At 34.1% G+C, this 17,500-nt stretch overlaps 1 protein-coding gene across 2 annotated transcripts in view; it reads right to left on the bottom strand.

The window, feature by feature from the left end:
- LOC125667948 (protein CLEC16A-like) overlaps nt 1-17,500 on the bottom strand; it is an 89,729-nt gene that overhangs the window by 15,567 nt on the left and 56,662 nt on the right. For both annotated transcript variants that reach the window (XM_056163560.1, XM_056163561.1), the window contains exons 21-22: nt 16,871-16,982; nt 3,663-3,918 (exon numbers count right to left, since the gene is read on the bottom strand). In XM_056163560.1, the coding sequence (XP_056019535.1) occupies nt 3,663-3,918; nt 16,871-16,982 (368 nt within the window). The remainder of the gene's footprint in view (nt 1-3,662; nt 3,919-16,870; nt 16,983-17,500) is intronic.

Below are 17,500 nucleotides of genomic sequence, written 5' to 3'. Positions count from 1 at the left end.
AGTACCGTTTAATGTAAGCTAAAAGTGCTAGAAAGTAAACTTAATAGTGACCAGGTTTGGTGACTTATAATAATAAAAAAATTAAATAACAGCAATTCTTCAAGTGGCAGTGTGAAACAGGATTTCCAGCATATACACATTAACATACAATATCAGCATTATATATACACAAATGTACTTCATAATAATATTTTCCAAAAACAACTAATTAAAAGTTAATGCCAACACTGATTTTATAATGACACTTTACATTTTTAAATTTCCTAAAATGTAATAAAATGTCTCCGTGTGTGCAGAAGGATTTTTTAAAATCCTACATCACTGTACCGTGGGGAGAAAAAAAAAAGAAGAGAGAAAAGCTAACAAGAACGCATAATTCATATCTAATGCACCTCAGGACAACCAATACAACTCGGTTTTATTCATATTTGAATTTTAATCATGCTCGACCCAAAATAACAAGCAGGAAACCATCAGGATATTGATCCACATTAATCACCCTCAAAGCATTTCCATATCTAGTGACATAATGACCCATAATTCTTATCTATCACCTATTTTTGTTTCGTTGTAAAATATCCAAGCCAATTAAATGTTTGTACAAATCAGCACAGAAAATATATTTGATCACTTTTAAAAGAAATTGATGAGGTACAAAATGTGATTTCAAAAGCTTTAGTAGCAAACAAATTTTATTGGTAAATTGGTCAAAACATGTTTGCAGTTTCGTTTCCAATAATGTCTTATTATTTGCAAACTCTGATCACTTTCTGTTTTTCTGATAAAACCTCTCTCGCATTTTATATTTTTTCACACATGAATTTTAAAACTGTAAATTTGTTAAGTGGGAATGATCAAATGTTGTGAATGACAATTTGTCTACATACAATCTGTTATATTAATTAGTTTAATAATATCCCGCTTTAAAATCAAGATTAATTTGCTTTATCAAAGCATATCATAAATGCTTCTAACATATTTACATTTATCTTAGATCTATGCAGTTGTTGAAAATTTTTACTCTTTATAAATAACTGTCTGTAAATTCCAATCATACGGGCATACTACAGGTGACATTTGTATTCTACAGCTTGTAAATGTCAGCAGAAAACAATCAAACACTTGCTTTACATATCTAACAAGATTTTCTTGTATTGTGAAGGTGACAAGACAGTTCAAAGAACGCTGACAATTTTATCTACTCATGTTTTAAACTGCAATGTAAAGGTTAACCTGACAATTTTATCTAATCATGCTTTAAACTGCAATGTAAAGGTTAACCGCAACTCAAAGTTTCAAAGAAAATGGAACTTTGCATTAAAGCAAAATTACATGAATAATGAGCATTGTTTAAAGCACAGTCCTGCAACAATAGCCTTTTCCCCACATGTCATTTTCACCGAACAACAAAAAACGGGGTGGGTGGGGGTGGGTGGAAAATTCGCTTTCCCTTATGTAGGAAACATGGTGACCTTTGACGTGAGAACCAATTGGAGTCATTTACTACTCATGACCGGCCTGCCTGTGGTAAAGGATTTTATTTTCTACTGCATAGTAGCAAGCACACACTGTAACATTTGACCAGCAAATCAATAGGAGTTATATCTACTATTCAAGATCAAATAACCTTTGTGACCCTTACTGGATTCCATATTCCTATCCATCAGTAAATCATAAGTGTTTAAAATGTAATAGGATAATTGATAGTCATGCCTTAGAGTCTCAATAAGTCTCACAAACAAATGGCCATCCACTCATGCTAGTTTTAAGAACCAGAAAATGAATGCAGTGTGTGTGAGGAGGTCTGATGCATCAATAATATTTTGTTTTTGCAATAAACCCTTTTCTGACATGTCATTCATACCATAAAATAACAAGAGTACCGCAAACGGCACAATATACATCCCTCGGACAGTGAGTCTTTGACTAAATTTCAGGGCAATATCTGTATCCATAATGAAAAAAAAAGCCTGGAAACTGTTAGACCTAATTTTTTCCAAAAAGTAGGTCAAGGATGGACCAATCCAGCTGAAATGCAAACTGATCTTGTATTCCTCTAAGAGGAAGCCTATGACTAAATATCAGTGCAATATCTGTATCCGTAATGAAAAAAAGTCCGGAAAACTGTCTGACCTATTTATAGCTTAAAAGTAGGTCATGGATGGATCAATCCCGCTGAAATGCAAACTGAACTTGTATTCCTCCAAGAGGAAGCCTCCGACTAAATTTCAGGGCAATATCTGTATCAATAATGAAAAAAAGCCCGGAAAACTATTTGACCTACTTTTAGTCTTAATGTAGGTTACGGACGGACGGACCAATCCAACTGAAATGCAAACTGAACTTGTATTTCTCTGAAAGGAAGGTTATGTGTAAATTTCAGGGCAATATCTGTAACGAAAAAAAATCCGGAAACCTACTTATAGCCCTAAAGTAGGTCAACGATGGACCAATCCAGCTGAAATGCAAACTCACTCTTACAATTCTTGAGGGAGATATTATGACCAAATTTCAAAGTTGTACATGCATCCGTTACGGAAAAAAGTCCAGAAAACATGACCCGGGACGGACGGATGGATGCACGGACAGCGGCATAACATAATATGTCCCGTCGAATGACGGGCGTATAAAAACACAGCCAAAATGTAAGTGTGGTATTGGTGATTGTCTCAGAGAAGAAAGTTTTTCTCTCAACCAAAAGGTCCATGGGATTTAATGGTCACCTCAGTGCCATGCATCACACTCATGAGCATGAAATTTTAATAAAAATCATTACTACACAAACATTTCTAACATATCATTAGGTAATTTACCATAGGGTCCAAAATTCCTACTCTAGGAATATTCAGTAGAAAACTCCATGCTTCCTTGCTCATGTAATAATGATAGAATCTGAACCCAAGAGTCATAAATTTCACGATCTTAGTAGACAACTCAATGCTTATTATAATTATGCAAACATTTTGCGTCCTTGATGTGCAGAGGTAAAGAATTTTTGTCCCTAAGATATAGTGCATTTTCAATATATGACCAACTCATAGCCCTAACCCAAGGCCTGAACCCTAAACCTAGGGGTCACGAATTTCAAAATTTTAGTACAGGGTTCATTGTTTATTATAATCATGCAGTTTAACTGCATGATGAAGTAGATTTTTGAAGATTGCATTAATTTTGATGGTTTTGGTCCCAACCCTTAGTCCCCAGGGAGGCTGAGGGTTCATGAAATTCATAATTATTGTTCCCCTTTACCCATAGATGTTATATACCAAAAATTGGTTAGAATTAATTCGGTCGTTCAAGCGAAGAAGCTGAAAAGGTTAAAAAGTTTATGACTGATGTACAACGATGGACGAAAACAGAGCAATAGGTCACCTGAGTGACTCATGATCTTATGATTGATTGATTATGGTTTTATGCCATTTTGGCAATATTTCAGCCATTTTACGGCGGTTCAGGTGATCTTATGAAAGAGGAAAGGTTTACCTTCAACAGGATTTGACCACAATGCAGCAAAATTATCATACTATGCTCATCATCTTGACCATCAACAAATATTTCTATAGTTGGGATTTATGTGCTTTGGGAATTGAAGGCAGATCACTGTAGATCAAGGAAAAGGACATTCATGGTATTTCAGCCCTCAGTAAGAAACAGAATTATACCTGGAAGAGGTCTTTGTCGACTAGCAGAATCTCCTGGAATGTCAATCAATTTTTCGATCATATGCATTTTAAGCTGCCTCGCTTTTAATCGTCCTTTAGTAAGTCGCTGTTTGGCTGCCATGCATCGGATGTGATCATCGAAGATAAACCTGGCATTAAGGAGAGGAATCGGGCGGGTGTGTTGAGAACTGGCAGGTTTGTGGATTGTGATGTGGAGGGACCTGCTATCCTCCTTATCTCCAGTAACTTCCACATCCTAGAAGAAAACAGCTACTATTACAACACATATACAATTGTACCAAAATATTTTGTTATAAATACATATAGGATATCCAACAAAAATTGTTAACTTTGTAAAACTATTTGTATACCCTGGTATGTTTTGATAGTGCTTAAAACTCATATTTACCACAAAATACCACATTTATTTTTGCATTGTTCAATAGAAATTGAAATCTTTCTAAACATATTTTTAATTGTGCAGTTCATGTATTTAATCGATTTACATTGTTGTTTGATCAAATAATAGAAATTCCCATATAAACACTGCATAATTTAACTCCCTCTTCATTTGATGCATCCAAAGTCTTGGGTATCCTATGACCTTAAGTTCTGATTATCATTTTGTACTGCAGTACAAAGGAGATCAAGACTTGCAGACCCCAATGGTCACATGATATATTTTACTTTTATAAGCCTGAGTTGCTGATGTCTGGGATGAATAACTTAGTAACATATCAAATAAAATGAAGGAAGGATTTAGTATACAACAGTACTGGTCTAAGAAAAGAATTTGAAAATGTGTAAGCCATATTGGAATTCCAATCATTTTGAACAGTAACAATGCTTGTGTTGGGACCACTTAACAAGAACAAGCATACCAAGATGCATGCCTACTCAGTCTTGTCAATAGCTCATACTTATAGAACCAAATTGAACTAAAAATGGGGAAATGCAACTATTAAAGCAGCAACAATTAAAATGTGTCAGCTAATAAGAGGACATGTTTAGCTTTAATACAATTCGGTTTATATTGTTCATTGTATCGGTGTAATTTTTCCCCTTATACATTTACTTGATCGATATAAATATAACCAACAATGGTTAGCTGAATTCATTTACACTCTTTTGAAGCATACTAAATTTCAATATGTGAAATATAGAATAAAGGTATTTTACACAAGAAGTCTGAAACAAAACAGTAAAATAGCCAATCAGATGTCTAACAAGCAGTTTTACCCAGAAAGAATAAACAGGTTCATGGTTATAACAATGGAGAAGTCTGTTCCCAAAGAAATCAAAATAGAATCCAGAGAGATTGGATAAAATAGAATTTGATGGTTCTTGTGAGTTTCTTGTAATTCAGAGTTCATTCCTCATGGATGCAGATTTCAGAGTATTTAACCTTCTATACAATCTTTTCTCTGAAACTGTTATTTGTTCCGAGTCAGTCTCGATATTGTGTTATTGAACAATATATATCAATTTCCTCTTGCATTAGAAGGAAATAACCTGCATTTTGATAATCATTAAATGCTTAATTACAATGGTGAGTGGGTGGGGTGTGCTGGAAACATGGTATTTCTGGAAACAATTCATTATTCATCAATTCTCTATACAGCTACCTTACTTTGCAAGAAAAGCAGATCATCGTTCAGATACATTCAGTTCCAGTAATTCAACGAATTTCAACGAAATACTAAGTCCCAATATTTCAACGAAATATTTTTTTGCCTTAAATTACTCCTCATGAAGTGAAATTAATGTAGCTCATTTTGGTTGAATACACAATTTTCAAGTAATTGCAGTTTCCAGGAATCTTGTTTTCCATCTAGACAACCGACCTTTGCAATATATCATACATCAGCAAGAAAACTACCGTTACTCATTACATAGATACAATACTTTATCACCATAAAATCTTAAATACAAAAATTTCTTGACCTCAAGGAAACATATCAGACAACTTGATATATCCTGACCTACGGCTAACATATAAAAAACAAATACTGGAAAGTCTGCCAACTGCAACCAAACTGTCCTCAGAATATATTTATAATACGCTCAAGCCTAAATTAAAATTTTTGTTAATAATTTCTTTTCATCTGACACCCCCCCCCCCAATTTCTCAGACAAAAAAAAAAAAATTAAAAAAATCATTGCCATTTTCCAAGTAGTATACATACCATTCTTTATTACAGAGAGAAAAATACTTTCTGTAATTTTTAGTGTCAACTTTATCACAAACTTTTAATAGTCTAGAGGTAAACAAGATTTATCATTTTTCAATATATCACATCTTTTGTGCCCAGGTTAGATCAAAAATATTTCCTCCAAATACTGGGCAAAATATCGTGGTTTGGAGGGGGAAAACAAAATTGAATATTTTAATCTAGACTTTATCTTTTTATTTCAAAATATTCATGTTGTGCAGGATTAGATAGAAATAAACACTGATAATAAACATTTATCTGGGTCTCAGGAAATAACAAGTCCTATATAACCATTACATGCTGTGATAATTAAGATTTCCTTGAAAACACATTAATTCCTTTCTGTGAAACTGGTATAAAGTTCCTGCCAACATGAAAGCTTTTAAAACTGACTTTAAACATGTAATAAATAAAAAAAAAACCAAACAAAACAGCTGTCTCCTTGTGAGGCCATCAACCTCTTGAAAACATATCTCAGAATTTAAATTATATAAGGCAAAACTAGAAGAGAAATTGATTGGCCATAATGGGGTTTCATTTGTACTATATATTTGGTTCCAAAGTTCATGCTTTTGTAGGGAAAATCATTCTACTTCAAACAGGCTGTAAAAACAGGAAATTATGATACAGTTATTCCTAAAAATTCTGTAATCCATCTATGTGATATCAGAGAAGGTGCTAAAAAATCTTTTAAGCAAGGGGGCATTTCTTTTCATTTGATGGAGTACAAAAAAAACAAACCAAACCAAATGTTTTATATTTTGCTTAGTCTGAAATAATCTATACATCCATGTAAAAAAAATAAATTCATAATTAGAATAAAAAAGCCACAACCAAACATCTGAACTAGCATTAAGCTATTTAAACATGGAGGGTCAAACCCTTCCTGTGCCCAAATTAGACAAACTGATAAAAACAGGTATTTTGGAAAATGTCAAGGTTACCACCCAACAACAGCCTCTAGTTAATGGTTTATTCAGTATTTATATACAAATATACGTACAAACCAAGGACAACTCATGAAACCTCGAAAGCTTATTTCCAATGGGGTCCTTTGATGCATGGATGTTGGTGTTAAGGGGCCATTACGTTAAATTGGGATTGCATAGCCGAGAACCCACTGCAGATTTAGAATCTAAATGTAGAATGAAGTTTTTCATAACATGCCCGTCAAACATAACAAACAAAACTGATCATGTGCTTAATCTCATTTAAGGATATACACTTAATACATTGTACTTATATCAAAGTGGGCACAATTGGGCAATTTAATGTACAGGTGGATTATGGAAGTAATATTGGCCGGGTCCACAATGACAATTCTGTACCTTTTAGGCAACATCCAAAACATTTCCATACCCCCTTCGTACAACTCTAAATAACCAATTAATCCCATCTATAGCTATACTTTAATTTCATCTATAGCTATAATATTTCAGTGTTACATATCACATCCATGTAAAAATGAGTCATGACTTCTTAGAAAAAGAGCTGTTTATTTTCCTCAAGGCTGTTGCAGGGTTTTTATTGCTTCTGTTCATCTGATGCTGTAATGGCTCTGTCAATTTCCTGTTCAAGTATGATACATTTAAAGTAGATTAACTTTGTAGTTTCATTACCTTCAAAACATTTTATATATGGAAGAAAAGGGAATGCCAAGTTGCATATTTCTACCCATAGTGTGAAAATTTCATTTTTTGGACTTGTATTACAAAGAATTTGAATACGAGCACAGCACTAAACAATGTGTATTGTAAACAAGGATAAGTCCGCATATTGTTAATTATGCATGGGTATTTCCTTTGCAAACCTTATATGTAGGGTTTAATTACATGATGTCAGTATCATCAATTAATATTGGCAAAACAATGGAAATAGCTAGTACATGTGGGGGTAATTTAAAATATTGTAATTTACATATCTAGTGTAAATAACTCCCATGTGTAAATTTCCTCTATACAAAACTTCATCCATCCATCCATTTATCTATTCTGAATAAGAATTTTGTGATGCAACAAGCTACTGTGAGAATTATGGCATTGATATAGGCCTTAAATTTACTTTATAGCTCTATATAAACCTTGTTCTTTTTATACATCCATCTTTAGACAGACATATTATAATACAGCGATGTCTGCAAAGTCAAGTCTGTTGATGGTTTTCTGTTTCTATATTTTCGTTTCTCTTTCACATATCAAGCTGAGACTTACTGAGCACTAGCTGTGGCTATACATGGTGAGTCTGAATCTAGATCATGTTGCCATTTTGATTCTGTTTCACCTCTCTTGTAGGAAGTATCGTATGTGAAATCTAACGTTATATGGAGATTCATAATTTGTCTTTCTAACCTCCTACAGTTTTCAAGTAAGAACCTATCTTACACAGTGTTTGTGTGGGTATTGAAGGTGTACATATTTTACACAGTGTTTGTGTGGGTATTGAAGGTGTACATATTTTACACAGCGTTTGGTGTGGGTATTGAAGGTGTACATGAAGCTTTTGATTTTTTTTTCAATTTCTGAGAAAATTACAGGTTGTTGAGCTTAATCAGTTTTGAAGAAATATTACATGTTATGATGTACAAAGTGAGTACATGGTTTGTCCATTTAATTTCTTTCAGTTTTAAAGCTAAGGTCTTTGTAAAAAATAAAAAAAAAAAAACTTGAAGATGTATATATTGCAAGGATTTCAATTCTCACCAATTTTCAAATTTTCTTAAATGCTTGAAAAAATCAATATGTTTGATTGATCTTGGTTTGTCTATCTACCTTCTGTAGTCAGCTTTTAAGCAGCGAGTACGACCTTTTATTCATAAGATGCAACAAAAGTATTGTGGAAAATTAAATTTCATGGGGCTCAATTTTCATGGATTTCGTGAGTACCCTTTATCCCTCGAATTTCAAACCAAAACAATATACAAAATTTATATAATGCTATATTGTATGGAAATCATTCATCCATGAAATTGAATCTCAATGACACTGCAAAGTCTTGGCAATCCCCAATTCATCCCCAAGTATTTAATTGATTCTACAATATGTCACAGTTTGATATGAATGGTTTCAGGGTAGTTAGTGGTTAACACACTCATTTCTCACTTTTGCGACCCCCCCCCACCCCGTTTCAATCTATGTATGTGGTTGTGTGAGAGGGTATGGTGTTTGCCTGCTCTGTCATTATGTAAGGCAAATCTCGTTACCACAGATCAGTTGTCAAAACATAATATTGCATGGTGATCATAATAATATTGCATGGGCATAATACAATGTGACAAGAGTGTTCCCACATGGGAATCATTGTTACAACATTAAAGGCAGGATATTGATTTAATACTGGGTGAGTGTTCTGACATGGGAATCATTGTTACAACATTAAAGGCAGGATGTTGATTTGACACTGGGGGAGTAAGCAGCAAGATGTTGATTTGACACTGGGGGAGTAAGCAGCAGGATGTTGATTTGACACTGGGGGAGTAAGCAGCAGGATACAAGAATATACAAATGGATTCTCCTACAGCAGATTTCATGAATTTAATGCACTCACAGGATAGCAGTAGTTCTATCCATTAATGATATGTAACATGCCATTTGATTGGCTGAGCACATTGAAAAAATTAGTTTATGATATTGTCAATCTAATTAAAATTAGATCCTATGATCCGCTCATCTACTATCGCTACCTAGTGTAGGGATAGTAGATGAGAGGATCATAGGATCTAATTTTAATTAGATTGTGATATTGCATAATGACTAACTTGGTATGGGGACATGCCCCCTTGACAACCCAAGATGGCACATTATTATTTTTGTTTTCACATTGCAGCACTGTTGTTAGGCCTTCTATGAAATTGAAAATCAACAGAATTAAACGTGCTTAATAAAATACTTTTTGTTGAAGAAAATTTTTTCATGATGTCAAACAAGACATGTATTTTCTTAGGAGTAACATTACATAAAACACTAATGGTAAAAATTCAATACAAACTCTGACACGATAATATCATATGTCAAATACTGATCAATATATCAAGTACATCGTGTTTGCAGATTTTGCTTTTTCATCATAAAATAAATTTTCACTCGGGGGGGGGGGGGGGGGGGGGGGGGGGGGGGAGAAAGGGGGGGAATTGCTTGATCCACTTATCAAAGCATAAAATGTGTGCTGTCTTGCAATAGACATCATGTCACATCAATTGACATGTGGATCGCTAACTGACATATCTCTGAATTGCTTATATATTTTACAATGTTGGATTGCATTGGTGACAATGCTGCATGCTAATAGTAAGTTATGTTGTAGAAAATAAAAAATCGCAAATTATATTGCATTTTCTGGTACACAACATATGTTGTGTGGTGTCAGATCTAAACTATCTGTTGGAGGAACTTCAAAGTTGACCTTAATTGTGCTGTGAAGTAAACATTAGGCTTACAAATGTAGCCTACACATATCTTCTAATATCAAGATTCATTGCAAACTCCACCTCACGTTTTAATAAATAAAATACATGCTCCAGTTATGCAAAGAACCACGATGGCTTAATTTGATTTAAACAATATTTTATTATGATAATTCATAATAGGATTGGACAGCAGGCACTGCCTATATAAGTCCTCTCCGTCACACGATAAGTCCTCTCACGGTTGACACTTTGTGGGTATGTTGCTATTAAAGCAAATTCTTGTGCGGTGCAAGTAATTTCTATTTATCAGCGTTTGTTTAAATCTTTATAAACTGAGACTTGTACAGTGTAGTTTTGTCTTTCTGCATTAAATCATAAGGAATGAAGCTAATTTTAACCTATGTTAAATGATATAATTTAACTTGTTGCAGTTTACGCTTTATAATCTGCTTCGCGTTAGTTTTTTATTTGATATTCAGAGTAAGGATAATTAATAAAGATTTAATTAATACATTTTTACTATGTGGCCCATGTACCACCATCTTGGGAGTCTGAAACCCTGATTATGGGGCCATGAATTACAAAATTTATGTCTCGGTCTCCATCCTAAACTATGTACCTTGTTTGTATGCTAAATGTTCAAGAGCAGAAATTTAATATATTTTCCTTATATAATCCATTGTAAACTTGAACTCCTGACCCAGAGGTCATGAATTTCAAATTTTAGTATAGGCTCCCATGTTCAATCTATCTAAGCACCTGTATTGTGTGCTAATTTTTGAAGATAAAAGAACATATTCTTCAACATTTAGTGATTTTTCACTATTATATGATCCATAAAGCCTCATCCTGGAAGCCTGAACTCCTGACCCAGGGGTCATGAATTTCACAATTTTGATAGAGGCTTTCATACATATTACAACTGTGCTACCAGTTTTTATGCCACATGGCCTGGGGAGTATTTCAAAAGAAGAGTCTTCAAGTCTGGTTGTACTATTTTTAGAGGTTTTAATGCAGGGGCAACATTCATTCACAACAAAACAAAGAAATTAGCCATGTAGTTTTCTGAGAAGAAGCCAATTATGTTAATAAGTTAATGATGGACACTGACAGATGGGCAAGATGGCAATATATGTCACCTGAATGATTCAGTTGACCTTAATGAAAAATCCATATTAATAGGTTTTCAGTATATTCAAATAGTTATCACATGCGAAATTCTGGCAACAGTCAATTTATCAGCCTCTTTGGCAAAGAACTGTTGCAACTGATGACATTAAAGACTAAATCGCAAGCCTCATGATCTGCTTCTACAGAGCTCATATAAATTAACTTATAGTGATTAAAATAGAAGTTCCTAATGGGTGTAGTAGTCAAAACCAGCATTTTCAATGCCTTCAGGGTAAAGATGGCATGACCCATTCTTCAAACCCATCACAGCAAGAATACATAAACCAGTCCATGTACTATAAGTAATCCTAAATTTTATTGTAAATGCATAGTTTGGAATTCTTCCCCTTAGAGAGGTTTATACTGTAATAATTTTTAATTTGGACTAAATCTCCAATGTATATGTACTTGAATTGATATGTTTAAACCATGGTAAAGATATGTATATTGATTTATCCATTCATAAAAATGCCGAATATTCCTGGTCATACAGTGCATATTATGTAACCGATTGCCCTTGATTTTGAATCAGCAAAATGTCTTTTCCTTGAAAAAGATAAAAAGCTAGATTATTTCTTAAAAACTCCTTTCATTTTTTCTTTTTTTAAATAGAAATTTTCTTTGACTTTCTTGAAATATTCCATCAATCAAAACTACTTAATACAGGTAGGAATTCCGATTTGCTGAAAATACTAAATCGCTTGTTGAGGCCGGGGTTCTGAAAATTTCCTGTTTGAAATCAATCATCTTATCATGGATTTTATAACAAGTGCATGGAAAGCAAGTGCAATGGAAACTTTAAAATCAGAAGTACCGGCAGGTGCACCATACCAGTTATTTCAGAAATCTCACGTTTAATAAGCGTTTTGCTTAGTTACTTACACTCACAAAGATAAACATGACATGGAATATTTTCTAAGTGACGATGCTATAAAAACTTACATCATGATAAAAATGAAGATATTACAAATTTTCTTTTTCCTAGATTAAAAGATTGTGAAACATTAAAAAAATCTGACACATATTTCAATATACTACGCAGTCAAGACACGACTACATATTTAATGTGTGCTCTAAGGTTCATGTCAATCATTGCAAACTATTTATAAACATTCAATGAGTTCACTTTACTAGATCTGTATGTATCTTGGATTCCTTTCAAAAGCCCCTTGTTAAGCTTAAATTTGATAAAAATCTTGAATCAGTGAGGTATATATGTATGGTACTGGAATCATACATTTGACTTCATAAAAGAAACAAAGGCTTTATGAAGTTACAATGCAAATCATCCATACAAATCGGAATCAGATAGAAGCTTTACACCAAGCTATGACTGGACCTGCTGCAAAAAATTCGGTTGAGATTCGGCTCGGCTGAATATTTGGACTGACACCTTCACCGAATCTCGGAGCAGTCCTTCATAATTTATGTCTGGAAATTTACTTTCAGCTTCGGCCACTTCTAGCAATTAAAGTGCACTTAGGTGACATTGCTGTTCACTTCAAATAAGTGATTTGACTGTTATGCTAACTCTCTATCACTATTAATGCTGTATTACTTGCCATTTAGGTATAAAAATCCCAAAATGAAAACAGGCACTACATTTTCCATTCAAATGAAGATTTCCATGGCACAATATTTTATCTCCTGGAATTGAAGAGTTCCTATAGTCTGCTTTATCTAGTTACTGATACATCGTATCTCTACATACCTACTTGCATTTCGCTAATTCAAAAAACAAACTATAGGAACTCTTCAATTTTGGGAGATAACATATTGCGCCATAGAAGTCTTCATTTGAACGGAAAAATTAGTGATGGTTTATTTTATGGAATTTACATATTTAGACGGTAAGTAATACAGCATTAATAGTGATAGAGAGTTAGTTTAACAGTCAAATCACTTATTTGAAGCGAACAGCAGTGTCACCTAAGTGCACAATAATTGCTAGAACTGGCTGAAGCTGAAAGTAAATTTCCAGACATTATGAAGGACTGCTCCGAGATTCAGTGAAGGCGTCAGTCCAAATATTCAACCAAGCCGAATCTCAGCCGAGATTACATACACTGATGAAAGGCTTTAAATAAAAGGTGTATTAACATTAAAACATATGAATAATTTGGACTCATCCTTAAGTCATGGGTTTTGATTGAAATTCACCATTTTTTTTACATCCTTTTCTGCTATTCCTAAGTATGCATTTAGATTTTTATACAGTATCAGCAAACTTATACATAAATACTATATACTAAATTTGGCCCCACCCTGGGGTCAGAACCCTTACTCTGGGGATCATCAACTTTACAATATTGGTAAAAGACTACCTGCTCTATCTATTTAGTTTCAATTTAGTATCAACAGCACGAAAGAAGATGTTATTTAAGTGTTTTAAACATAAACACTATATAACAAGTTTGGCCCTGCCCTGGGGTCAGAACACCTACCCCGGGGATCATGAAATTTACAATTTTGGTAGAGCCCTTCCTGCTCTCCATCAGCATGCATTTAGTTTTTCTTATACGTGTGCGGTTCTTGAGAGGAAGATTTTTGAAAATTAGTCAATTTTGGGCAGTTTTTGCCCCCCCCCCCCCCCTAAGGCCCCAGGGGTGCTGGAGACCTGAAATTTACAATTTATGTCCCCCTTGTCCCAAAGATACTTCATATCAAATTTGAAAAGAATTGGACGGGTAGTTATCAAGAAGAAGTTAAAAATGTGCAATTGTTAATGCACGACGGACGCTGCCGCACGACAACCGATTCCAAAAGGTCACCTGAGTTTACCGATTGCAATACTCAGGTGACCTAAAAATGTTTCAGAATACCATTGAACTTCGGTATCTTGAATACCATGGATATGTTGAAGTGTTTTGGAAGTCCTAACCACTTTTTCTTATTTTACCCGTAACAACTTGAATTGCCAGATATCTCAAAGTTTTTTCTCGGTCTCATCGAGTTTGAGATAACGAATATACAGTGAAACTTCTCTAAATCGGCCGGCTTTTGGACCGAAAAAAAGAAGAAGGCTGGTTTGGAGGGGTGGCCAGTTAACCGAGAATTTAGCATTTAGAGACATTTTATCTCAATATGCACAAAGTGGGTACTGTTCCCTTTTTTCTGGTGGTCTGTGAGCAATTATCAGTGCTGATCAAATTAGTCCGCTTGTACCTACAGGTAATTGTACATGTGTAATGAATAAGCAATATTCTCACTGAAATCATTTAATTTTAAACTGAAAATCTACAACAGAATTCCGATACACATAAAGAAAACAGAGTCATATTGGAATTCCTCTTACATACATCGCTTGTATCATTAACAAATATCTTTTCACAATTATCATTAACAGTCATGGGTTTGTTTTCTTTATTGACTATACTACTTATCTCCATACCATAGAATGGCGCAACAATATGGTGTTTGATACTGTATTCATTCAATATGTTCCTAGCTGTTTTTTACATTTTGTACAGAATTTGGAAGGGTCACTTGGATTAGCTAAGTGTCAATTAACACCTGGCCAGTTAGCTTGCTACCAGCCCTGACTGCTTGGGTAAACAATAGAAATTAAAGAGGCCACTTGTGTTTTTCACACCTAGAGTGGATAATTTCCCACCTGGCCAGTTGGTCAGTCAATTTGCACACCAGGACAATCTTGATCACCTTCAGGCCAAACTTTTCTTGTCTTCAAAAAGTGGCTGGTATGATAAGGGTAAATTACACATGTTTGTTAACAAATGTACTTTAAAAAGTGGCCAATGTCCGGTTTTCAGGGGTGGCTGGTTTTGTAAAACTTGCTTTGTAAGGAAATGTTAAGATTTCTGCGGGGACTTTGAAAATCGGCCGATATTCAGGGAGAACCGGTTTTCTGAGGGGCCGATTTGGAGAAGTTTCACTGTATACATATTTATATATGTAAAAAGATACATGAAGACGTTTAGTAAAGCTTTAGCGCTTTCATTTCAAATCTTCAGAAGCTTTACATTTAGTAAACTTGCTAAACATCTTTGTGTATCTTTTTAAAAAAAATCTTTTTACCTATACTTTTACCAATCATTGCAAAAAGTAATTATTATCTATCTATCTATATATATATATATATATCTAGTTTGTGAAAAGAATTAAGTATTTGATACAGTAAATACATCCAATAATAAAAGTCAAGAAATACAAAACTCGAATAACATTTCACTGTTAGCGCTTTCAGCTTTAATGCCTCTTCAGACGGTTATATATATATATATATATATATATATATATATATATATATATTCTTATTCTTATGTCTGAAAAAGTTTGACACCTTACCTTTGACCTTGAGACCTCAAAGTCAACAGGGATCATCTATTTCTTAGAAGCGACCAGCATACCAAGTTTGATGTTTGTCAAGCAGAGGGTTCAAAAGATATTTAGCAGACAACACTTGGTCTATCAACTGACCTGTGCAAACCACAGGCAATTGCATCGCTTGGGGTCGAATTTACTATATAAAGAGTAAATTTGACCCCAAATGATGCAATTGCCTGTGGTGCAAACTAACATGCCCCCTCTTTTCCAAAGGGGGAATAAAAATTGCCTATTAATTATACAAATGTAAAGAAATCCATAATACAAATTATCTGCACTTCAATAAAAATGGTGGATGCAGAGTGTTGTAAAATTAACAAAAAATGGTTAGAAATTACACAACTACCACTTTTTTCATGTCTTCAGGAGGTAAATCTAAATTGGACGTGTGGAGATATTTTGGATGAAAGACCTCTTATGCAACACTAATGGTAGTGTTACTGTGTAATTAAAATCAGCTTAACACACAAGGTCCAACATACATTGATAAAAAGGGAAAGCAATTCCACTTTTAAAGGAACAAGAATACAACATAAATTATATATGATGTGTATCAATTCTATTTAGAATCATGACAAAATGTCTTGAAATCTACTTTTTGAAAAAAAAAGTCACCACATTGCATAAAATCCCCCATGAGATTGTTAAAAGTTGTTATGTTTCTACACCACAGTATTCTCTTGAAACATTTTATAGGTTGAGTGAGATTTTGAAAACAGGGTTTTCTTTGTGTCGACAATGAAGAGCCTCTGAACTTTCATCTAACGCTCTTCAGTTTTGTGATTTCTGAGAATTATTTGATAACACACATTGTTTACGTGGTGTTTTTCCAAGAAAGTATTAATCCATTTTGTTGACATAGTTAGTTATTCATGCTTTTAACAAGAATTATTTACACAAAGTTAGGTATATATACGAATTTGACATTTACACATAATATGATATTTAGTTCCATATGATCATAGTCATACATCATGTCATTCAACAGCTAAGTAATAAATAGACCTACAAATAAATAATTATGCAAATGTTACATCTGTATAAGAGCATCAAATGAAGAAATAGGACTATGGACCTACTTGAAGATAGCCAACAAATCGGACAACCCCCCATCCAAGTCGTCTCGTGTCCGGTTCTACAAGGATCATCTGCAGCTTGTCAATGACCAAGAATCGCCTTTCCTGTTTTCTGCTGTAAACAAAAGGAAAGAAATATGAAAGAAGAAACTAAGAAACCTTTTGCACAATTTATATTGCTCATACAGTTATCTCCCTTGGTGGACATGCTACCCACCTTAAAGTAGTATCTGTACCATTATTGTGAATAAATTAATATATACAGAATTACATGTATTTAAAATGTTGTCGCAAATGATCCTACATGTATATCAATCCGATAGAAGATTGATTGATTGTTTAGCTGTTTTCCGCCACACTCAACAATTTTTCAGTTATCTGGTGGCACCCAGTTTTTATTGGTGGAAGAGAGAAAACAGATACAATGTTCCTGGGAAGAGACCACCGACTTTCTGAAAGTAAACTGTAAAACTTTCTAACTTACCAGCGTGAGTGGGATTCGAACCCGCACCGACCAGAGGTGAAAGGTCATGTGATTTTGAGCGCGATGCTCTATAACCACTCAGCCATGGAGGCGCCCAATAGAAGAATTGATGACCTTGGCACCAAGAAAATGGCTGGTTATGCCCCACA

This window comes from Ostrea edulis, chromosome 4 (assembly GCF_947568905.1).
Source record: "Ostrea edulis chromosome 4, xbOstEdul1.1, whole genome shotgun sequence".
Lineage (NCBI taxonomy): Eukaryota > Metazoa > Mollusca > Bivalvia > Ostreida > Ostreidae > Ostrea > Ostrea edulis.
Note: the sequence above shows the minus strand (reverse complement) of the source record. Positions and strands in the feature narration are given on the sequence as shown.